The sequence below is a fragment of the Moschus berezovskii genome, chromosome 18 (genome assembly GCF_049115385.1).
Source record: "Moschus berezovskii isolate FMDL1 chromosome 18, NW_MosBer_1.0, whole genome shotgun sequence".
In the NCBI taxonomy this organism is placed as follows: Eukaryota; Metazoa; Chordata; class Mammalia; order Artiodactyla; family Moschidae; genus Moschus; species Moschus berezovskii.
In genome coordinates this window covers 57,023,631-57,049,142 of record NC_142477.1, presented here as the reverse complement: position 1 = coordinate 57,049,142, position 25,512 = coordinate 57,023,631, and the positions used below count along the sequence as shown (strand labels likewise).

Sequence of the window (25,512 nt, the reverse complement as noted above, 5' to 3'; positions counted from 1 at the left end):
ATGATCTCACATGTAGAATCTCAAACAAAGAAATAGCAAATAACCACCCCTCCTCTGCAAAACCCCCCAAAATAAAACTTGGCTCATAGATATAGAGAACAGATGGGTGGTGATCAGAGGTGGGGGCTTGGAGGGTCAGGCAGAATGGATGATAGGGGTCAAAGGGTACTAATATCCAGTTACAAAATAGATCACGGAGATGTAATGTATAGCATGGTGGTTGTTCAGTTGCCCAGTCATGCCCAGTTCTCCACAACCCCATGAACTAAAGCATACCAGGCTTCCCTGTCGCTCTGAAGTTAATAATACTCTATTATATATTTGAAAGTTGCTAAGAAAATAAATCTTTTAAGTTCTCATCACAAGAAAAATTGTCATTATATGTGGTGATGGATATTAGACATACTGTGGTGAACATTTTTCAATAGGCAAATACTGACTCATTATGTTATATACTTGTAATATTATATGTCAGTTTACTTCAATAAAAATTTTAAACCATACTGTTGACTGCGTCCCATCAGAGAGATCCTAATTTAATTGGCCTGATGTGCAGCTTGTACACTGGTGTTTTTGAGAAGCCCTTCTCTAGATCCAAATTCCTTCTAGTTTTTTCTCCTCTCTGTGCCTTGGTCTTGCCTGATTTGAATTTTCTGAGAAAGAAGTGAGACCCCTTCAATGTTCTGAAGCCTACTTGTGACTTGAGTTAATTCATCTGTTATTCCTAGTCTCAGAGCAGTCTAATGTGGCTCTCTCAGTACAACAAAGAAGGAAGACAGCATGCTCTCTAATACCTTAGTCTTTCATTATTTAGAAGGGAACTACCTTAAGTAGTCCTTCTTATAGATTCCCTAAAATGATACTCTAAAAGTACTAAGAAGTTGATGTGTTGCTTAGTGGTAATTGTCTCAGTGTAATTTTTAAGGCCCATAGAATGAGTCATCAGGAATTTCCAGAGGTTTCTTATAAAGTACAGAATGAGTACTTAAGGAGTTTTCAGTTTATTGGTTAGAGGACATTCCATAAAGCTGGGCATTTTTTGAAAAGAGATATTATGTATCAATACTTGGGCAAGATTGTATTTGAAAGAATTTATCCTTTCAGTTCAGTCGCTCAGTCATGTCTGACTCTTTGCGACCCCATGAATCACAGCACGCCAGGCCTCCCTGTCCATCACCAACTCCCGGAGTTCACTCAAACTCATGTCCATCGAGTCGGTGATGCCATCCAGCCATCTCATTCTCTGTCGTCCCCGTCTCCTCCCACCCCCAATCCTTCCCAGCATCAGACTCTTTTCCAGTGAGTCAACTCGTCGCATGAGGTGGCCAAAGTATTGGAGTTTCAGCTTTAGCATCAGTCCTTCCAATGAACACCCAGGATTGATCTCCTTTAGAATGGACTGGTTGGATCTCCTTGTGGTACAAGAGACTCTCAAGAGTCTTCTCCTTTAACAACGATCTAATCATTTTCTGGCATCTTTCACCGTATCGCTGGAAGACTATGGGGTTCATGAACAGAGTTTAAATAGGATTGCCAGTTAAATAGATGCAGATTTCCTCCTGGATTGTAAAACAGAAAAATAAATTCAGTTAAGACCTTATCTGTATCTCCATATTATTGCAAGAATATGACTCAGGTGGAGCTTAGCGGTCAGGAAGGTGTGATGCTGCTATTATAATTCTCTTCAGTGGAAAATGCATAAAGAGAATCTGGCTGCTTAGGGTCAGACTGCATGGATTCAAAGTTCAGTGAAGTTACTGCCTTGTTCTCTCTTACCTGGGCTGGCAAGGAAAGCGAAGAGTGTGTGCGTGTGTTAAGTCGCTTCAGTCATGTCCAACTCTTTGTGACCCCATGGACTATACAGCTCTCCAAGGTCCTCTGTCCATGGGATTTTCCAGGCAAGAATACTGGAGTGGGTTTCTGTGCCCTCCTCAAGGGGATCTTCCTGACCCAGGGATCGAACCTGAATCTCTTGTGTCTCCTGCATTGGCAGGCAGGGTCTTTACCACTAGCACCACCTAGGAAGTCCAAAAGACTCTAAACAGGAACCAATTGGAGAATCCCAAAATCAGAGTTCCTAAATTAGGTAACCCTGAAGTCATTCAGTCTCAGCAGAAATCAGCAGCATGGGCATTAAAATCTCAGGAGGTAGACTTTCTTGGCTTGGTTACAATGATGTCCCATCCACCTAATTTTTTTTAAATTATTTAATTGGAGGCTAATTACTTTACAATATTGTAGTGGTTTTTGCCATACATTGACAAATGAATCAGTCATGGGTGTACACGTGTCCCCCATCCTGAACTCCCCTCCCCGCTCCCTCCCCATCCTCTCCCTCAAGGTTGTCCCAGTGCACTGACTTTCAGTTCAGTTCAGTTCAGTTCAGTCCCTCAGTCATGTCCGACTCTCCGCGACCCCATGAATCACAGTACGCCAGGCCTCCCTGTCCATCACCAACTCCCGGAGTTCACTCAAACTCATGTCCACAGAGTCGGTGATGCCATCCAGCCATCTCATTCTCTGTCATCCCCTTCTCCTCCCTGTTTTATGCATCGAACTTGCACTGGTGATCTATTTCACATATGGTAATATACATGTTTCATTGCTATTCTCTCAAATCATTCCACCCTCGCCTTCTCCCACAGAGTCTGTTCTTTATGTCTTTGTCTCTTTTTCTGTCTCTCATATAGGGTCATCATTACCATCTTTCTAAATTCCATATATATGTGTTAATATACTATATTGGTGTTTTTCTTTCTGACTTCACTCTGTATAATAGACTCCAGTTTCATCCACCTCACTAGAACTGATTCAAATGCATTCTTTTTAATGGCTGAGTAATATTCCATTGTGTATATGTACCACAGCTTTCTTATCCGTTCGTCTGCCAGTGGACATCTAGGTTGCATCCATGTACTAGCTATTGTGAACAGTGCTACAATGAACATTGGGGTACACATGTCTCTTTCAATTCTGGTTTCCTTGGTGTGTATGCCTGGAAGTGGGATTGCTGGGTTGCATGGCAGTTCTATTTCCAGTTTTTTAAGGAATCTCCATACTGCTCTCCGTAGTAGCTGTACTAGTTTGCGTTCCCACCAACAGTGTAAGAGGATTCCCTTTTCTCTGCATCCTCTCCAGCATTTATTGTTTGTACTTTTTGATAGCAGCCATTCTGAGTGGTGTGAGATGGTACCTCATTGTGGTTTTGATTTGCATTTCTCTGATGAGTGATGTTGAGCATCTTTTCACGTGTTTGTTAGCCATTTGTATGTCTTCCTTGGAGAAATGTCTGTTTAGTTCTTTGGCCCATTTTTTGATTGGGTTGTTTATTTTTCTGGTATTGAGCTGCATGAGTTGCTTGTATATTTTTGAGATTAATTATTTGTCAGTTGCTTCGTTTGCTATTATTTTCTCCCATTCTGAAGGTTCTTTTTTCACCTTGCTTATAGTTTCCTTCATTGTGCAAAAGCTTTTAAGTTTAATTAGGTTACATTTGTTTATTTTTGCTTTTATTTCCATTACTCTGGAAGGTGGGTCATAGAGGATCCTGCTGTGATTTATGTCAGAAAGTTTTTGCCTATGTTTTCCTTTAGGAGTTTTATAGTTTCTAGTCTTACATTTCGGAGAAGGCAATGGCAAGCCACTCCAGTACTCTTGCCTAGAAAATCCCATGGACAGAGGAGCCTGGTGGGCTGCAGTCCGTGGGGTCGCTACTAGTCGGACAAGACTGAGCGACTTCACTTTCACACATTGGAGAAGGAAATGGCAACCCACTCCAGTGTTCTTGCCTGGAGAATCCCAGGGATGGCGGAGCCTGGTGGGCTGCCGTCTATGGGGTCGCACAGAGTCGGACACGACTGAAGCGACTTAGCAGCAGCAGCAGTAGCAGCAGCAGCAGTCTTACATTTAGATCTTTAATCCATTTTGAGTTTATTCTTGTGTATGGTATTAGAAAGTGTTCTAGTTTCATTCTTTTGCAGGTGGTTGACCAGTTTTCCCAGCACCACTTGTTAAAGAGATTATCTTTTCTCCATTGTATATTCTTGCCTCTTTTGTCAAAGATAAGGTGTCCATAGGTGCATGTATTTATCTCTGGGCTTTCTATTTTGTTCCATTGATCTATATTTCTGTCTTTGTGCAAGCACCATACTGACTTGATGAATGTAGCTTTGTAGTACAGTCTAAAGTCACGTTGATTCTTCCAGTTCTGTTCTTCTTTCTCAAGATTTCTTTGGCTATTTGAGGGTTTTTTTTTTTTTTTGGACTTCTATACAAATTGTGAAATTATTTGTTCTAGTTCTGTGAAAATTACCATTGGTAGCTTGATAGGGATTGCATTGAATCTGTAGATTGCTTTGGGTAGTATACTCATTTTCACTATATTGATTCTTCCAATACATGAACATGGTATATTCCTCCATCTATTTGTGTCCTCTTTGATTTCTTTCATCAGTTTTATAGTTTTCTATATATAGGTCTTTTGTTTCTTTAAATAGATTTATTCCTGAGTATTTTATTTTTTTGGTCACAATAGTGAATGGAATTGTTTCCTTAATATCTCTGTTTTCTCATTGTTAGTGTATAGGAAGGCAAGGCATATTGGTGTGTTAATTTTATATCCTGCAACTTTACTACATTCATTGATTAGCTGTAGTAATTTTCTGGTGGTGTCTTTAGGGTTTTCTTTGTAGAGGATCATGTCATCTGCAAACAGTGAAAGTTTTCCTTTTTTTCAATCTGGATTCCTTTTATTTATTTTTCTTCTCTGATTGCTGTGGCTAAAACTTCCAAAACTATGTTGAATAGTAGTGGTGAGAGTGGGCACCCTTGTCTTGTTCCTGACTTTAGGGGGACTACTTTCAATTTTTCTCCATTGAGGATAATGTTTGCTGTGGGTTTATCATATATGGCTTTTATTATGTTGAGGTATGTTCCTTCTGTGCCTGCTTTCTGGAAAGGTTTTATCATAAATGGATGCTGAATTTTGTCAAAGGCTTTCTCTGCATCTATTGAGATAATCATATGGTTTTTATCTTTCAATTTGTTACTGTGGTGTATCGTATTGATTGATTTGTAAATATTGAAGAATCCTTGCATCCCTGGGATAAAGCCCACTTGGTCATGATGTATGATCTTTTTCATATGTTGGATTCTGTCTGCTAGAATTTTGTTGAGGATTTTTGCATCAATGTTCATCAGTGATATTGGCCTATAGTTTTCTTGTGGCATCTGTGTTGGGTTTTGGTATTAGGGTGATGGTGGCCTCATAGAATGAGTTTGGAAGTTTACCTTCTTCTGCAATTTTCTGGAAGAGTTTGAGTAGGATAGGTGTTAGCTCTTCTCTAAATTTTTGGTCGAATTCAGCTGTGAAGCCATCTGGACCTGGTCTTTTGTTTGTTGGAAGATTTTTTTATTACGCTTTCAATTTCCATGCTTGTGACGGGTCTGTTAAGATTTTCTATTTCTTCCTGGTTCAGTTTTGGAAAGTTATACTTTTCTAAGAACTTGTCCATTTCTTCCAAGTTGTCCATTTTACTGGCATATAGTTGCTAATAGTAGTCTCTGATGATCCTTTGTATTTCTGTGTTGTCTGTTGTGATTTCTCCACTTTCATTTCTAATTTTGTTGATTTGATTCTTCTCCTTTTCTTAATGAGTCTGGCTAATGGCTTGTCTACTTATCTTCTCAAAGAACCAGCTTTTAGTTTTGTTGACATTTGTTATAGTCTCCTTTGTTTCTTTTTCATTTATTTCTGCCCTAATTTTTATGATTTCTTTCCTTCTACAAACCTGGGGTTCTTCATTTCTTTTTTTTGTTGCTTTTGGTGTAAAGTTAGGTTGTCTATTTTATTTTTCTCCTGTTTCTTGAGGTAAGCTTGTATTGCTATGAACCTTCCCCTTAGCACTGCTTTTACTGACCCATAACTGACCTAAAACCCATTGTTATGTTTTTATTCTCATTTGTTTCTATTCATATTTTGATTTCTTCTGTGATTTGTTGGTTATTCAAAAGTGTCTTGTTTAGCCTCCATATGCTTGTATTTTTAATAGTCTTTTTCCTGTAGTTGACATTTAATCTTACCACATTGTGATCAGAAAAGATGCTTGAAATGATTTCAGTTTTTTTTGAATTTACCAAGGCTAGATTTATGGCCCAGGATATGATCTATCCTGGAGAAGGTTCTGTGTGCACTTGAGAAAAAGGTGAAACTCATTGTTTTTGGGGTGAAATGTCCGATAGGTATCAATTCGGTCTAACTGGTCCATTGTATCATTAAAAGTTTGTGTTTCCTTGCTCGTTTTCTGTTTGGTTGATCTATCCATAGGTGTGAGTAGGGTATTAAAGTCTCCCACCGTTATTGTGTTACTGTTAATTTCCCCTTTCATACTTGTTAGCATTTGCCTTACATATTGTGGTGCTCCTATGTCAGGTGCATATATATGTATAATTGTTATATCTTCTTCTTGGATTGATCTTTGATCATTATGTAGTGTCCTTCTTTGTCTCTTTTCATGGTCTTTATTTCAAACTCTATTTTATTTGATATGAGTATTGCTACTCCTGCTTTCTTCTGGTCTCCATTTGCATGAAATATCTTTTTCCAGCCCTTCACTTTCAGTCTGTATGTGTCCCCTGGTTTGAGGTGGGTCTCTTGCAGACACATATATGGGGTCTTGTTTTTGTATCCAGTCAGCCAGTCTTTGTCTTTTGGTTGGGGCGTTCAACCCGTTTACATTTAAGGTGATTATTGACAAGTGTGATCCCATTGCAATTTACTTTGTTGGTTTGGTTTCAAGTTTATAAACTTTTTCTGTATTTCCTGTCTAGTGAAGATCCTTTAGCATTTGTTGAAGATCTGGTTTGCATCAGGAAACTAGTTGATCTGATCACATGGACCACAGCCGAATGTGGTCCACTGGAGAAGGGAATGGCAAACCACTTCAGTATACTTGCCTTGAGAAACCCATGAACAGTATCAAAGGGCAAAATGATAGGATACTGAATGAGGAATTCCCCAGGTCGGTAGGTGCCCAGTATGCTACTGGAGATCAGTGGAGAAATAACTCTAGAAGGAATGAAGAGATGGAGCAAAAGCAAAACGAATACCCAGTTGTGGATGTGACCGGTGATAGAAGCAAGGTCCGATGCTGTAAAGAGCAATATTGCATAGGAACCTGGAATGTTAGGTCCATGAATCAAAGCAAATTGGAAGTGGTCAAACAGGAGATGGCAAGAGTGAACATAGACATTCTAGGAATCAGTAAATTAAAATGGACTGGAATGGGTGAATTTAACTCAGGTGACCATTATATCTACTACTGTGGGCAGAAATCCCTTAGAAGAAATGGAGTAGCCATCATGGTCAACAGAAGAGTCCAAAATGCAGTACTTGGATGCAATCTTAAAAACGAGAGAATGATTTCTGTTCGTTTCCAAGGCAAACCATTCACAGTAATCCAGGCCTATGCCCCAACCAGTAACGCTGAAGACGCCGAAGTTGAATGGTTCTATGAAGACCTACAAGACCTTTTAGAACTAACACCCAAAAAAGATGTCCTTTTCATTCTAGGGGACTGGAATGCAAAAGTAGCAAGTCAAGAAACACCTGGAATAACAGGCAAATCTGGCCTTGGAGCACAGAATGAAGCAGGGCAAAGGCTAATAGAGTTTTGTCAAGAGAACGCACTGGTCATAGCAAACACCCTCTTCCAACAACACAACAGAAGACTCTACACATGGACATCACCAGATGGTCAACACCGAAATCAGACTGATTATATTCTTTGCAGCCAAAGATGGAGAAGCTGTATACAGTTAGCAAAAACGAGACCAGGAGCTGACTGTGGCTCAGATCATGAACTCCTTATTGCCAAATTCAGACTGAAATTGAAGAAAGTAGGGAAAACCACTAGAACATTCATATATGACCTAAATAAAATCCCTTATGATTATACAGTGGAAGTGAGAAATAGATTTATCACTAGATCTGATAGATAGTGTGCCTGATGAACTCTGGACGGAGGTTCGTGACATTGACATTGTACAGGAGACAGGGACCAAGACCATCCCCATGGAAAAGAAATGCAAAAAAGCAAAATGGCTGTCTGAGGAGGCCTTAGAAATAGCTGTGAAAAGAAGAGAAGCGAAAAGCAAAGGAGAAAAGGAAAGATATAAGCATCTGAATGCAGAGTTCCAAAGAATAGCAAGGAGAGATAAGAAAGCCTTCTTCAGTGATCAATGCAAAGAAATAGAGGAAAACAACAGAATAGGAAAAACAAGAGATCTCTTCAAGAAAATTTGAGATTCCAAGGGAACATTTCATGCAAAGATGGGCTCGATAAAAGACAGAAATGGTACGGACCTAACAGAAGCAGAAGATATTAAGAAGAGGTGGCAAGAATACACAGAAGAACGGTACAAAAAAGATCTTCACGACCAAGATAGTCACGATAACGTGATCACTGACCTAGAGCCAGACATCTTGGAATGTGAAGTCAAGTGGGCCTTAGAAAGCATCACTACAAACAAAGCTAGTGGAGGTGATGGAATTCCAGTTGAGCTATTTCAAGTCTTGAAAGATGATGCTGTGAAAGTGCTGCACTCAATATGCCAGCAAATTTGGAAAACTCAGCAGTGGCCACAGGACTGGAAAAGGTCAGTCTTCATTCCAATCCCAAAGAAAGGGAATGCCAAAGAATGCTCAAACTACCGCACAATTGCACTCATCTCACACGCTAGTAAAATCATGCTCAAAATTCTCCAAGCCAGGCTTCAGCAATATGTGAACCGTGAACTCCCAGATGTTCAAGCAGGTTTTAGAAAAGGCAGAGGCCCCAGAGATGAAATTGCCAGCATCTGCTGGATCATGGAGAAAGCAAGAGAGTTCCAGAAAAACATCTATTTCTTCTTCATTGACTATGCCAAAGCCTTTGACTGTGTGGATCACAATCAACTGTGGAACATTCTGAAAGAGATGGGAATCCCAGACCATCTGACCTGCCTCTTGAGAAACCTGTATGCAGGTCAGGAAGCAACTGTTAGAACTGGACATGGAACAACAGACTGGTTCCAAATAGGAAAAGGAGTACATCAAGGCTGTATATTGTCACCTTGCTTATTTTACCTATATGCAGAGTACATCATGAGGAACACTGGGCTGGAAGAAGCACAAGCTGGAATCAAGATTGCTGGGAGAAATATCAATAACCTCAGATATGCAGATGACACTACCCTTATGGCAGAAAGTGAAGAGGAACTCAAAAGCCTCTTGATGAAAGTGAAAGAGGAGAGTGAAAAGGTTGGCTTGAAACTCAACATTCAGAAAACAAAGATCATGGCATCTGGTCCCATCACTTCATGGGAAATAGATGGAAAAACAGTGGAAACAGTGTCAGACTTTATTTTTTTGGGCTCCAAAATCACTGCAGATGCTGATTGCCGCCATGCAATACTTGGGCCACCTCATGCGACGAGTTGACTCACTGGAAAAGACTGATGCTGGCAAGGGTTGGGGGTGGGAGGAGAAGGGGACGACGGAGAATGAGATGTTTGGATGGCATCAGCGACTCTGTGGACATGAGTTTGAGTGAACTCCGGGAGTTGGTGATGGACAGGGAGGCCTGGCGTGCTGTGATTCATGGGGTCGCGGAGAGTCGGACACGACTGAGCGACTGAACTGAACTGAAAAGTGATATCAAGTCATATGGAGCCTCATAGCCAACATGTCCAAATTCTTATTCTTGACAGGACAGAAACGTCCCCAAAATAATTCAAACTCTATTAGCTGTGGTGCATCTGTCTGACTTGATTTATCTAGACTTTTGGGGAAGCAACCCTATATCCTGTCTGTACCAATTCCCTCCTCCAGATACAATCAGTTCTTTTAGTATATTCCTTGTTAAGTGAAGGAATCCTTTCCGATTTGTCTTTAATTTACCTTTTTCTACTTCAAGAGATTATTCTTGGAGAATTGCTTATCTAAACCAGTCTTTATTGAATCAATGTTTCAGAGTTTATAGACATAAGAATGTGCCTTTTTGGGAGTCTTCATATTCCTAAAACAGAAAGAACTATTTACTTGTATTATAGATCTACATGTCCCTTCTTCATCCTTCAAGTTATTTTCGTTTTAATGTTTTCCAGCCCTTTTTAATTTGTATATTCATGGTACTTTATTATATCTTTGATATGCAGACCACACATTAAGCTCCACAAGGAGGAAGATATATCATGACTCTTTGATATCATTATAGGTGTTTAATAAACATTTGAAGATGAATAATCAAACTAGAGGTGAAAAGAAGGGGAAGCACATTTTACAGGCTGGAAAGATGGTAAAGTATATTTGATAGTTGTCAGAGATCTTCATAGGGTCCCTGTGCTAGACAAGGGGGAAGTATGTAGAAGATGGGGTTGGAATTTAGTAATATAGGCACATGATATCATGACAGTTATTTGAACGGAGAGTAATAGGATATAAATAGATATATATATATTATTTGCTCTGGGAAGAAGTATGAAAACAAATGAAAAACACAAAATTGTATCCTTATAAATTAGTTATTTATAAAATCACTTCTCTCCAAAAGCAATTAGTATGTCTACAGTTTTTGTTTCTCTGACTAGATTTTTTAGAAGACCTCAGAGTTTCTGCATTTTCTGCCCATTCAGAGCTTGTAAAAATGTGTCAAGCATTCTTCTAAAATTTCAAGGCAATACAGATCCATTCTCCTCCCAAAATTTCTTTGTTCTTATTCCCAGTTATATCTGGTCCCATCACTTCATGGCAAATAGATGGGAAACAATGGAAACAGTGAGAGACTTTATTTTTGGGGGCTCCAAAATCACTACAGTTACTGCAGCCATGAAATTAAAAGATGCTTGGTCCTTGGAAGAAAAGCTATGACCAACCTAGACAGCATATTAAAAAGCAGAGACATTACTTTACCAACAAAAGTCCATGCTTTTGAACTGTGGTGTTGGAGAAGACTCTTGAGAGTCCCTTGGACTGCAAGGAGATCCTACCAGTCCATCCTAAAGGAAATCAGTCCTGAATATTCATTGGAAGGACTGATGCTGAAGCTGAAACTCCAATAGTCTGGCCACCTGATGTGAAGAACTGACTCCTTGGAAAAGATCCTGATGCTGGGAAAGATTGAAGGTGGGAAGAGAAGGGGACAACAGAGGATGAAATGATTGAATGGCATCACCAACCTGATGGACATGAGTTTGAGTAAACTCCGGAAGCTGGTGATGGACAGAGAAGCCTGGCGTGCTGCAGTCCATGGGGTTGCAGAGAGTCGGACACAACTAATGACTGAACTGACACTGATATCTTTATTTTTCCTATCCTTTCGAATTCAACATTTTTACATTTAAAACAAGTTATAAGATTGTATATGTTAATATAAAGAGATTATTGCTATACTATAAATTTGTATTTGAATAAAAATAAAAATCCAAAACATTCCCATATAGTGTTATAGGTACATGCACCTATCAGTTCAGTTCAGTTCAGTTGCTCAGTCATGTCCGACTCTCTGCCACCCCGTGAATCACAGCACGCCAGGCCTCCCTATCCATCACCAACTCCCGGAGTTCACTCAAACTCACGTCCATAGAGTTAGTGATGCCATCCAGCCATCTCATTCTCTGTCGTCCCCTTCTCCTCCTGCCCCCAACCTTTCCCAGCATCAGAGTCTTTTCCAGTGAGTCAACTCGTCGCATGAGGTGGCCAAAGTATTGGAGTTTCAGCTTTAGCATCAGTCCCTCCAATGAACACCCAGGATTGATCTCCTTTAAAATGGATTGGTTGGATCTCTTTGCAGTACAAGGGACTCTTGGAGATGTCAAAAACACATACAGGAAGAATGATACTAGCTATAGGATAATATTCAGCTCTGGGGCAATTCCCTGCATTCTCCAAACATTCCCAGCTATTTAAGCCAGTGTTCTAAAAATTTAGAAAAGTCAGAAGGGTGTGTTTTAAACATGAAGATTCCTGGCCTTCAGAAACTTTGATGCAGCATGCCTGAGATATGGTTGACAAATATGAACTTGAAAAAGAATCCCACAGGATGCAGTTGCATATGACACAGAGGACCATCCTAAATTAGAAGTACTGAACACGTGAAGCTGGCAGGTAGGTAGAGGAGATGGAAGCTCAGGTGAAAGGGTCAGGGCTAAGACAGGATTGGCTATCATTAGTTTATAGACAGAGTTCATGCCTCAGAAGTGGTTGGGAGTATCTAAGGGAGGGTGCAGAGAGAGAAGAGTGGTGGTCCAAGGATAGAAAGACAAAGGGCAAGAGGGAGAAAGAGAAGTCTCCCAAGGAACAACCAAGATAGGGCCGGAGAGACAGCACCATGATATAGAAGTAAAGATGGCAGAGTTCAAGAAGGAGGGCATGCCTGGCAGGCCAAATGAAACAGAACCGGGAAAGGGAAAGAACCGGGAAAGGGAAGACCTAAAAAATGTTCATCGTCTGTATAGCCTAACTCAGGCACTACAATGGTTGATCTTGAAAGGTAGTGTTACCATTGTATTTCCAGGCACCTGATGTAAATATTTGGTAAACTAAACTGAATAATCAAGGGAGGCTGCCATATGAGTATTTTAAAGACCTCACCTATAGCTCAGTTCTATTAAGTAACTTCATTAGGAGAAAGAAGTGTTACATGGATGTAACCATCCATAATGGAGAATTAATTGTAACTAGGTCAATAAAACTCTTGTTTTTTTTTTGTTTTGTTTTGAGCCATCTGCTAAGATGTGGTAATGACATTTAAAAAACAGTACCCAACCTTTGTTTGTGTGTGATACTATTCTGGACAATGTAATTTTACCAGTAATTTTAAAAAATAAAGCTAGTTCAGTTCAGTCGCTCAGTCGTGTCCGACTCTCCGCGACCCCATGAATCACAGCACGCCAGGCCTCCCTGTCCATCACCAACTCCCGGAGTACACTCAAACTCATGTCCACAGAATCGGTGACGCCATCCAGCCATCTCATTCTCCGTCGTCCCCTTCTCCTCCCGCCCCCAACCTTTCCCAGCATCAGAGTCTTTTCCAGTGAGTCAACTCGTCGCATGAGGTGGCCAAAGTATTGCAGTTTCAGCTTTAGCATCAGTCCCTCCAATGAACATCCAGGATTGATCTCCTTTAGAATGGACTGGTTGGATCTCCTTGCAGTATAAGGGACTCTCAAGAGTCTTCTCCAACACCACAGTTCAAAAGCATCGATTCTTCGGCGATCAGCCTTCTTCACAGTCCAACTCTCACATCCATACATGACAACAGGAAAAACCATTGCCTTGACTAGACGGACCTTGGTTGGCAAAGTAATGTCTCTGCTTTTTAATATACTATCAAGTTTGGTCATAACTTTCCTTCCAAGGAGCAAGCGTCTTTTAATTTCATGGCTGCAATCAGCATCTGCAGTGATTTTGGAGCCCAAAAAAACAAAGTCTGACACTGTTTCCACTGTTTTTCCATCTATTTCCCATGAAGTGATGGGACCAGATGCCATGATCTTTGTTTTCTGAATGTTGAGCTTCAAGCCAACCTTTTCACTCTCCTCTTTCACTTTCATCAAGAGGCTTTTGAGTTCCTCTTCACTTTCTGCCATAAGGGTAGTGTCATCTGCATATCTGAGGTTATTGATATTTCTCCCAGCAATCTTGATTCCAGCTTGTGCTTCTTCCAGCCCAGCGTTCCTCATGATGTACTCTGCATATAAGTTAAATAAGCAAGGTGACAATATACAACCTTGACGTACACCTTTTCCTATTTGGAACCAGTCTGTTGTTCCATGTCCAGTTCTAACAGTTGCTTCCTGACCTGCATACAGGTTTCTCAAGAGGCAGGACAGGTGGTCTGGGATTCCCATCTCTTTCAGAATGTTCCACAGTTTATTGTGATCGACACAGTCAAAGGCTTTGGCATAGTCAATGAAGCAGAAATAGATGTTTTTCTGAAACTCTCTTGCTTTCTCCATGATCCAGCGGATGTTGGCAATTTGATCTCTGGTGCCTCTGCCTTTTCTAAACCCTGCTTGAACATCTGGGAGTTCACGGTTTACATACTGCTGAAGCCTGGCTTGGAGAATTTTGAGCATGACTTTACTAGCGTGTGAGATGAGTGCAATTGTCCGGTAGTTTGAGCATTCTTTGGCATTGCCTTTCTTTGGGATTGGAATGAAGACTGACCTCTTCCAGTCCTGTGGCCACTGCTGAGTTTTCCAAATCTGCTGGCATATTGAGTGCAACACTTTCACAGCATCATCTTTCAAGACTTGAAATAGCTCAACTGGAATTCCATCACCTCCACTAGCTTTGTTAGTAGTGATGCTTTCTAAGGCCCACTTGACTTCACATTCCAAGATGTCTGGCTCTAGGTCAGTGATCACATTATCGTGACTATCTTGGTTGTGAAGATCTTTTTTGTACAGTTCTTCTGTGTATTCCTGCCACCTCTTCTTAATATCTTCTGCTTCTGTTAGGTCCATACCATTTCTGTCCTTTATCGAGCCCATCTTTGCATGAAATGTTCCCTTGGAATCTCTAATTTTCTTGAAGAGGTCTCTTGTTTTTCCTATTCTGTTGTTTTCCTCTATTTCTTTGCATTGATCACTGAGGAAGTCTTTCTTATCTCTCCTTGCTATTCTTTGGAACTCTGCATTCAGATGCTTATATCTTTCCTTTTCTCCTTTGTTTTTCGCCTCTCTTCTTTTCACAGCTATAAAGCTAAGACCTTTAAAATCTTTAAGCTTAGGTTTTTCCCTTATAAATGATCTTTCATGATCATTTATAGACATGTATGTAGTCATGAGAAGAAAAAAACCACATTAAAGAAGGTAAATGACTCTACAAATGCCCAAGTGCTGGTTGCTAAGACAACTGCTGAGGTTTATTGAATACAGAGCAAAAAAATCAATCAGAAATCATTGAAAGAGCTTGCATGGGTACATAAAACATTTCTGCCTCATAATTGCAGGAAATTTCCTACATCTGTGTACCACACGAAAAGGGTTTGTTTTTGTGTCAGTTGGTGGAATCCCCAGGAAAGTCGCCTTCTTGATGTGTTCTCACCATTTTAATTCTCTTCCATAACATGACCTTCTCAACACCCAAGTAATGTATTAATATTACAGTGGTAAAAAAAAAAATATAGCCCGTTACCTGCCTCTTGTACCAGTGTCACTTAATTCTTGGCTCCCAAGAATGGTTCCCATTCTTGGTTTCTTTGAATCAAACAGTTTTCAGGTTTATATATAAAAGTCATTTACATCTATGTAGCAGCTTCTTTCCCCCACATGGCATATGCTTGACTCGTCAAGAAAACACAAAGAGGGAGGGATGGTCTCAGGAAGCTACCCTGCCAACCTCTCCCAGATTTCCTTTCTTTCTCTCTCGGGGAATCTATTATTCTCTATCCCTAGCTTCCTGAGGTGCTAAGACGACTAAGAAAAGATTGCCAAGTTTTTCAGACTTTTGAGTGGATGTTGATGGAATAGAGAGAAGCCCTATGAATGAAATAAAAGTTCAAGGGTAGCCACATAACAGCCAGACATCACCTGTGTGACCTTTTCATGGCAGCTGCAAGAACTTAGTAGGAGGGTTCTTATCGTCATTGGGTGATAGCCTTTAGTCTATTGAGCTCACTAATCTCAGAAGGAAATGGTCAGTCTCTCTGACTGGACTGTGCATAGTTCATTTATGAGATGACCAAATAACAGAGTGACCCATGGAGAAGGTCTCTGCTTCTCTAATCTGTGCTACACACGCCCCACAGATTAATCCCAAAGTGCCCCCTTCAGAACAGGGTTTTTCAAATTTTAGTGGGTTGAGGCACATTAGTGGATCCTAGCATATATTTCAGAGAAGGCAATAGCAAGCCACTCCAGTACTCTTGCCTAGAAAATCCCATGGATGGAGGAGCCTGGTAGGCTGCAGTCCCTGGGGTCGCTAAGGGTCGGACACGACTGAGCGACTTCACTTTCACTTTTCACTTTCACACATTGGAGAAGGAAATGGCAAACCACTCCAGTGTTCTTGCCTGGAGAATCCCAGGGATCGGGGAGCCTGGTGGGCTTCCATCTATGGGCTCACACAGAGTCGGACACGACTGAAGTGACTTAGCAGCAGCAGCATATATTTAGTGAGTTAAAAACATGAAAAAAGATGAAAAATAATAGAAAAGAGGATAGCATCCGAACAAATCTCATCTAATAAGGGTAAGTGTGTATTGTGAAACTTTCATTTCATTCTCTTTCTATGTGGGTATGCCCAGGATTGCTAGATTGGATCCATTTCATGCATTTCTGGTCCTGACCAGAAAGGTTAGAAAGCCAGACAGAAAGTCCCTGCTAAGAATTCCTCAGTGATCTCTCTTGTATACAGAAAAAGAAATAATTGCAACTCCTTTACTCAAAGGCTGGAATCGTCCCCCAAATCCACTCTACTTCCACAACATTATGCTGGGTTCCAACTTTTTCATTCATTGTCCTCCCAATGTCCCTCTCAGGATCCTTACTCCACTGTGCCCTTTATTCATAATGTCTCTTCCTCTCTTAATGGTTTTCATATTCTACTCTCCTTTTTGGGACCATTCAAAACTTATCTTGTCATTTAACCATACGATTGCTAGTTCCTCTCATCACTCACCTCTTCTCTGCTGTTCTGCTCATTTCCATATATTCTCTCTCTGTTCCCTCTGCATTGCTCTTTATCCATCTCCCATCCTACTTCATTCCCACACCTGCCGACAACCTGTGTCTGCCTCATTCTCTCTGTTGCTTTCCTCTTAGCATGCACCTCCAGCTTATCATATCCTCATTATCCTATTTTATTATTGTTTCATAATTCCTGCTCTCATGTATATCTCTGGTCTCCCCACTTGACTGAAAGCAACTTGAGCCTAGGAACTGTGGATCATAGTTTTGTGGTATCCCTTATAATATCTGGCAAAGTGCAGGATATATAGCACATGCTCAGTTAAAAAAAAAAAAGCCTTGAATTAATAAATCAGTCATGGCCATTGCAGCCTCTCCTCTTATGCAGTGACCCCTGCCAGAGTCGCCCCCAGCCGTGACCTCCTCCTTATCCCCTCCCCACCCTACAAAGCGGGCTTGTGTGCTGTGGGCCAGACTCAGGAGCAGATGCCTATAGGTGGCTCCCATGCACACAGCTGAGCTCCAGGAGCCATGCAACTAAGAAGAGATGAAATCTTTCCTCACAGCTACACGAACAATGGATTTACAGCCCAGCAACTGGCTTTGTACTCTTAGCACCTGCAGAATGTCTGAATGGACAATGAATGCTCCTGCAGCTGAGACGGGTCTAGCTTTAGCAGCTGAGGACTTTATAGGCACGTACACATGGATGTTGGACCAGGCCAAAGTCTGAACTTCCCCCTTAGCACCCATAGTGGGTCCAGATTACTGCAATGATTATGCAGTAATGATTACTACAATCCTGGGACCTGACTTCAGGGGATCTAATCTATACTGGTGACTTGGTGAAAACAATGCTCAAGAAATATCCAGGTGGCTCAGTGAGTAAAGAATCCGCTTGCAGTGCAGGAGACATGGGTTCGATCCCTGGATTGGGAAGATTCCCTGGAGAAGGAAGCTGCAACCCACTACAGTATTCTTGCCTGGAGAATCCCATGGACAGAGGAGTCTGGTGAGCTACAGTCCAAGGGGGTGCAAAGAGTTGGACATGACTGAAGTTACTTAGTATGCATGCAGGAAACACCAGGGCCAACTGCCGGCATACAGATAGTTAAGGTGGGAATGAGAGCACTGCCAATGACAGTATAATCTGAGAGCCTGCACAACAGATGAAAGGTGCCACAGCAGGGCACACCTACACGTGAGTAGCTCAAGAGGAGGAATGCTCAATGGCTTATTGAGGCATACTCAGTACCCAGTAGGAGTGCTCCAGTCTCACCTAACTCACACCACAGATCAGAAACACAGCTGAGCAGCAGATCTGGGAGCCACTACTCCAAGAACTGGGGAGCGGACCCTGCCCCTGACAGGGTAGTGATAACCACAGAACAAAGGGAAGGCCCTGCTCGATATCCAGTGCAGGCTCTGGTCAACACAACATCCATCATGCCTCCTATCAAGGGGATAATGGACAGCATACACTGAGGGAAGAGGTGGCAGACATCTATACTAAAAGCAGCCTTAGCACGAGAAAAAACAATACAAAACCCCACACAGGCTACACAGAAATGTCCCTACATAAAAACAGTCCTCCAAGACACAATCTGAGGGTCTGTCATTTGAAAGAAGAACCCCAGAGCATTTAACCTTGAAGATGAGCAGAGGTTGAGTGCAGGAGCTCCACAGGGCTGAGGAAAACAGAGTCTACTCTTAGAGGGCACGCACAAGGTCTCATGTGCACTGGGACCAGCAAAAAGAAGTACATAGGAATCTGGGTTAGACCTACCTAGGCGTCTTGGAGGGTCTCCTGGGAGGTGAGGATCGGCTCTAGCTCACTGTGGGGGCAAGGAGACTGGTACTGGAGACCCCAGGGAATACTGATCAGTGTGAGCTCTCTAGGAGGTCCCAATTTTGGCACCAAGACCCCCCAGCCCAACCCAGCAACCTACAGCCTTCAGTGCTGGAAAACCTCAAGCCAAACAACAAAGTAGATAGGAACACAGGGTCACCCATCAGGAGACAAGCTCCCTCAAGTTGCACTGAGCTCAGAGCCACCTCCAATCACATCCCCTGTCACCCCCTTGCCCACCAGAGGAACAGGACCCAACTCCACTCGCTAGGGGGCAGGTGCCAGTCCCTCCCACCGGGACACCTACCTCACCCCAGGACCATCCCCTCATCTACCAGGGGCCAGACACCAGAGCAAGAGGAATTGTGAACTGCAGTCTGTGGATAAGAGACCACAAACACAGAAAGACAAAAAGAGAAAACAGAGAAATATGTGCTGATGAAGCAACAAAATTAAAACCCAAAACAACCAAAGGAAGAGAAGAAGATAGGCAATCTACCTGAAAAATAATTCAGAGTAATAACGGTAAATATGATTCAAAATCTCAGAGAAAGAATGGAGGCATAGACCAAGAAGATACCAGAAATGTTTTAAAAAGAGAAGATTTAAAGAACAAACAGAGGTGAACAACATAACTTAAAAACCACAGTGGAAGGAATCAGTAGAATAACTGAGGCAGAAGAACGGATAAGTGAGCTGGAAGATCGAATGGTGGGAGTCACTGCCACAGCACAGAACAGAGACAAAAGGATGGAGAGAAATGAGGGCAGTTACAGAGACGTCTAGGGAGGGAGAGTGTGTGTGTGTGTGTAACTGACTCACTTTGCTGTACACCTGAAACTAACACAACATTGTAAATCAACTACACTGCAATAAAAATTATTTTTTAAAAAATCAGTCATGATCCCCTCCTTTGTACCAAAATTCTACCCTACTGACTCCACCATTTTTCCCCTAGATCGAATCTTTTACATTTGAATTGGCTTTTCCATTTCTCAAGTTTTTTCATATCTCTCATCTCAGTTTCTTTTATCTACAAAGACTTAATAAAGTAGGCATGAGTCATGATACTCATTCTTAAAAGATGAGGAGATTGAGCCTCAAAGAGGTTTGTTAACTGTGACACATATTGCCACCAGTGTGCTTAGAACCAAAATCTAATGCAACCTATTCTGTGCCTACTATCCACCCTCCTCCAGTGGAACCTTGAAAACAACAATCACATAGAAGAATAACGTGCTGTCAGTGTAAAGTGTTGTATATAGAGGAAAAGCCCCAAAGAAATAGCAAGCAAGGCATATCCTGTCTGTTTTATGCAACGAGAATCGGAACACCCTGTTCTAGATCCAAATGCTGGCTGTCTATTTTGCTTCTGTAATTGTGCTTGTATTCTAAGGATGCCACGGAAAGGGGGAGAAAATCCATGTGCTGCTAACAGATAATGTGTTGGGGGTAATGTGTTGGCTTCCACTGTCTGGTTGACAATCTTTTCATTTAATTCATCTTAGCAATTAGCCGGGACTCTGTTCTGTGATACAACTGATTAACATGTTCTTTTTCTTGTTAATTTGACAGTCTGCTTCTTACCGAGCTGTTCTCCTAAACGCTGGCCCCTCTCGGTTGAGACGACTCGCTCATCTTCCATGTCACATTTGTTCCCAACCAGGATAACCTGGGCATTATCCCATGAGTATGTTTTGATTTGAGTTGACCTAAAAAGGAAAAAAAAAAAAAAAAAAAGGCAAAACACTGATCAGAGGAAAATGCAACAGCATAAAGTGAAGAAGAAGAAATATATCCCACAGACAGATGATGGTAACAGCAAAAAATGAAGCCCAAATGCCTGACATTTAGAATTAATTAGTTCAGTGCAAGTCTACCCTTCAGATACTCATTTGGGATCACAAGAGTCAAAAATCAGGGGAACTGTGGTGTTGTATTTAGAATTCTTCTATATTTGATGAGATTAATATTATTACTGCTTCTTCCTTCTCTTCTGCTTCGATTCCACAGTACTTTTATAACTGGAATGAGTGGCCAACCATCCCAGTTTGCCCAAGATGTTCCCAGTTTTAGCAGTAAAAGTCCTTCGTCCCAAGAAACGCCTTAGTGCCAAGAAACCTGAAGTGACTGGTCACTATTTACAGTCCATCACAGGAAAACCTCATTTTACCATGTTACAATCACAACTTAAAGAGCTAAGACAACTTGGTTAGGAAACATGGGGGCAATTATAATATTAAAAAAACAGATTTTAAGAATTAATATTCTCATGCCTTACATTTTTCAGAGAAAAATGCCAGGTTTGTTAATATCACAATTACAATACAATGAGCTAGTGTTTTAAGTTACCACAAACAGGATAGCTAGCATTCAGAATAAATTTCCAGTACGGCTCCATAAGGCTCATAACCAACTTTTGATTTCCATACTTAGATGATAATTATAATAGTTAATATTTACAGGTACTGTTTTAAACTCTTTATGTATGTTAACTTAATCCTTAGACTACTCAATGGAGATACCATTATGATGTCCATTTTACGGTCGAGGAAAATGAGGCATAGAGAGGTTAAAAAATTTGCTCAAGACAACTCAGCTAGTAAAGCGGTGAATCTGGAAATCAAACCCAGGCAGCAGAGTTCTTAAACACACATCAGTACTACTCATTAAAAGTCTGAGAAGTTAAGTTCTAGTGTATTTGTTGTCATTTCAGAAAAGAAGCTGAAAGGAAGCCATGTTCTTTAATCCTCCCCTTTTATTGGCCACGTTCTTATTTGATAACAATTCAAGATAGGTGGGAAAGACACATCACCCAGTGGGTGGTCAAGAGAGAGATCAAAAATGTAAAAAAATGTTGAAAGTTTAATGCAGGGATTTGCAAAGTGTCAAAAAGAGAAGCTTGGTATGTTCTTACTAGCAACTGCCAAATCCTTCAGGATTTTTAAATAGAAAATAGTGGTGAACTGTTCTCAACTTGAAGAGAGAACGGAAGCCAATAGCTTTAAACTGCAGCAGGAGAGCTTTCAGTGAGATGTCATCACTATTTCTCCCTTCCAAGAAGAAAGGAGAGAGCTAAGAGGCAGACAGGGTCTGATTTCAGAGTACTTCCCTGAACCAAGTACAAGTTTTCAAATGAGATTAAAACATCCCGTGAAAGATACCTTTGGTTCCATGTGAGCATCTCAAGGTGAAACATATTTTATCAGAAAAATCCAGGGATAGGAACTTTCTAATTCTGACACCTAAGTTAATAATATATTCCTCTAGCAACAGTGACATTCAGCATGTATCTGTAAACTGGGAAAATAAAAGCAGACATTCAAAACCTAAACTTTTTCACTTACCTCATCTTATGTAAGTGTGGAGTATATGAAAAATGAAGAATTAAGAGTAAATTAAGGTGTAAAAAATATTTTATACCTGGGCACATCTTAAATCTCAAGTGGTAACATAACTGTACAAAGAAATTTCAAAGGTTCTTTGAAAGGAACTCTATTCACATTTCCTTAGGTAATTTAAAAAAAAAAGAAAAATTATCCCTTTGCTCGTATAGTTCTTGTTAGCCAAGGCTTGGTCTATGCCTAGAAAGGGCCTAGGTTGAGAGCCCTCTGTTAATGGGGAAAGTTCTTATCTTGGCACACAGCTAGAAATAAAATATGCAGAATGAGGTTAAGGAGAGCAGTCTCAGGAGAATGTCCTACTTGCATAAGGGGTTGGGGCTAGTGTGTAAATGGCATGGCTTGCTGAATTTACTAAGGACGAATGCTTGCCTGAAAAAATTCAGCCCGGGATAGGGGTGCACTTTTGTGAAGGTTAAAAAAACAAAACAGAAAACACGAGCTGATTTTTACAGTTTAACCAGGTTAAAAAAACAAACAAAAAATTTCCCTGGTGGCTCAGATGGTAGAAGTGTCTCCTTACAATGCAGGAGACCTGGGTTCGATCCCTGGGTCAGGAAGATTCCCCTGGAGAAGGAAATGGCAACCCACTCCAGTATTCTTGCCTGAAAAATCCCATGGACAGAGGATCCTGCTAGGCTACAGTCCATGGGGTTGCAAAGAGTTGCACATGACTGAGCGACTTCACTTTCTTTCACTTGACCAAGTTAATGGAATGTTTGCTTTTCCCATTAAATGTCTGTCTCTCAGTTCTGCTAACATAATAACTCATGTAGGTCTTAGGATGCCACGGTGATAGATTATACATCTATTCATACACAATATTCCCTGTTTATACTATATATATAGTATATATATATATATATATATATATATATGTGTGTGTGTGTGTGTGTGTGTGTAATTTGGGGAAGCCATGATTATATCAAACATACCCCTTTCCATTTGTTCTTATATAAGAAATACTTTACTGTAACCTCTGCAATGTCTTAAACTGCCAAGGAAATAATTTAAAATGAACATTTTCTATAATTACCAAGGAATTCTACAGAACCATTATCTTAAAAGCTTAAAGAACCATTGGAGACCATTTCTCTTTTTAATCAAGTAATAATTATGGTCTGGACTATCTGTGCTGAGGTGAACAAAACATTAATTTGCCATCAGAGCTGGTTAATCAAGTAAGATTTGTTTTTGACTGGTTTGGAATTCCTGACAACCTCCCACCATCAACAGGGTTCATTCAGTTCAGTTCAGTTGCTCAGTTTCCAACTCTTTGTGAACGTATGGATTGCAGCACGCCAGGCCTCCCTGTCCATCACCGACTCCCGGAGTCCACCCAAACCCATATCCATCGAGTCGGTGATGCCATCCAACCATCTCATCCTCTGTTGTCCCTTTCTCCTCCCACCTTCAATCTTGCCCAGCATCAGGGTGTTTTCCAATGAATCAGTTCGCATGAGGTGGCCAAAGTATTGGAGTTTCAGCTTCAGCATCAGTCCTTCTATTGAACACTCAGGACTGATTTCCTTTAGGATGGACTGGCTGGATCTCCTTGCAGTCCAAGGGACTCTCAAGAGTCTTCTCCAACACCACAGTTCAAAAGCATCAATTCTTCAGCACTCAGCCTTCTTTATGGTCCAACTCTCACATCCACACATGACCACTGGAAAAACCATAGCCTTAAGTAGATGGACCTTTGTTGGCAAAGTAATGCCTCTGCTTTTTAATATGCTGTCTAGGTTGGTCATAACTTTCCTTCCAAGGAGTAAGCATCTTAATTTCATGGCTGCAGTCACCATCTGCAGAGATTTTGGAGCCACCCCAAAATAAAGTCTGCCACTGTTTACACTGTTCCCCATCTATTTGCCATGAAGTGATGGGATCGGATGCCAGGATCTTAGTTTCTGAATGTTGAGCTTTAACCCAACTTTTTCACTCTCCTCCTTCACTTTCATCAAGAGGCTCTTTAGTTCTTCTTTGTTTTCTGCCATAAGGGTGGTATCATCTGCATATCTGAGGTTACTGATATTTCTCCCAGCAATCTTGATTCCAGCTTGTGCTTCATCCAGCCCACAGGGTAGCTTTAGGCAAAGTCCACTCACCAGCTACAGGGGATCAGAACCATACTGACTGATTCATAAACTACCACATATCATAGAATCTAAGCAGCATGGATTATAAGATAAAATTATTTAATGAATAGCCCAGAACAAAAAGAAGCAGCCAACGAAACTATGATACAATGCTTTACCTAATAGCCCTGCTAGACAAACTTGTCACTCACATCAGCTTCTTGTTACTTGAAAATTTTTTTTCATGTATTCTGAGGGATTTAGTAAATTTTTCTATCTTTAGTTGCTTTGTTCATGATACTTTGTATATGAGAGATGACCATCCCATGACTGTCTCAATAAGAAATGTCAACATACCCTTCTGCTTGTGGGTATCTTCCCTTAAGACCTGTAGAACAACTAGATTGTTGCTTTACAGGAAAATATGAAATGATAGTCATTACTCCTAAATGAGTATTCACATTCCTAGTATAAAACTGATACCCCGTCTTGCATATACAATAACTTTCTACCCACGTCCTAATAATTCCACCATTCAGTTGACAATATACACAACTATGCCCAAGTTAGCACATGTGTAGGCAGTGGAATATATGTTTCATATAATAGCATCAGCAATTCTAATAAGCCATTAATTATAAGACATCCCGATTTAAGATATGTTAAAATATGAATAGTTCTGCATCTTAGATTCTCTAAAACACTATTGTTTTCTCAGTATTTCTTTTATACATGAATACCTAGGTTGAAATAAAAGCTTGTATCATTCCTTTAGCTCAGGAAAACTTGGAGATGAGAAAATATAAACCCCATGAGATGAGAAAGCCCCAGAGCTGTATTTCATCTAGAGAATAATATGACTTAAGGTCAGAAGAATGTGGGGATGATAATCCAGTCCCCATGCCTTCCAACTCAGAATCCTAACAGTTTATTCAGTTCATTTAAAAGAAAGCACTAATGCTAAGTGAGTATAGGAAAGTCATGCTGTGTTCTTTAGCTTCAGCATCTTCATGAAAGCCTAGAGATAAATCCACGCACCTATGGACACCTTATCTTTGACAAAGGAGGAAAGAATATAAAATGGACAAAAGACAGTCTCTTTAACAAGTGGTGCTGGGAAAACTGGTCAGCCACTTGTAAAAGAATGAAACTAGAACACTTCCTAACACCTTACACAAAAACAAACTCAAAATGGATTAAAGATCTAAATGTAAGAACAGAAACTATAAAACTCCTAGAGGAGAACATAGGCAAAACACTCTCCGACATAAATCACAGCAGGATCCTCCATGACCCACCTCCCAGAATATTGGAAATAAAAGCAAAAATAAACAAATGGGACCTAATTAAAATTAAAAGCTTCTGCACAGCAAAGGAAACTATAAGCAAGGTGAAAAGACAGCCTTCAGAATGGGAGAAATTAATAGCAAATGAAACAACTGACAAAGAATCAATCTCCAAAATATACAAGCAGCTCTTGCAGCTCAATTCCAGAAAAATAAATGACCCAATCAAA

The 25,512-nt window shown here is 40.7% G+C and overlaps 1 protein-coding gene across 2 annotated transcripts in view; it reads right to left on the bottom strand.

The window, feature by feature from the left end:
- The window catches only part of RAB3C (RAB3C, member RAS oncogene family), a 323,991-nt gene that overhangs the window by 25,280 nt on the left and 273,199 nt on the right, over positions 1-25,512 (bottom strand). For both annotated transcript variants that reach the window (XM_055422022.2, XM_055422021.2), the window contains exon 4: positions 20,108-20,232. In XM_055422022.2, the coding sequence (XP_055277997.1) occupies positions 20,108-20,232 (125 nt within the window). The remainder of the gene's footprint in view (positions 1-20,107; positions 20,233-25,512) is intronic.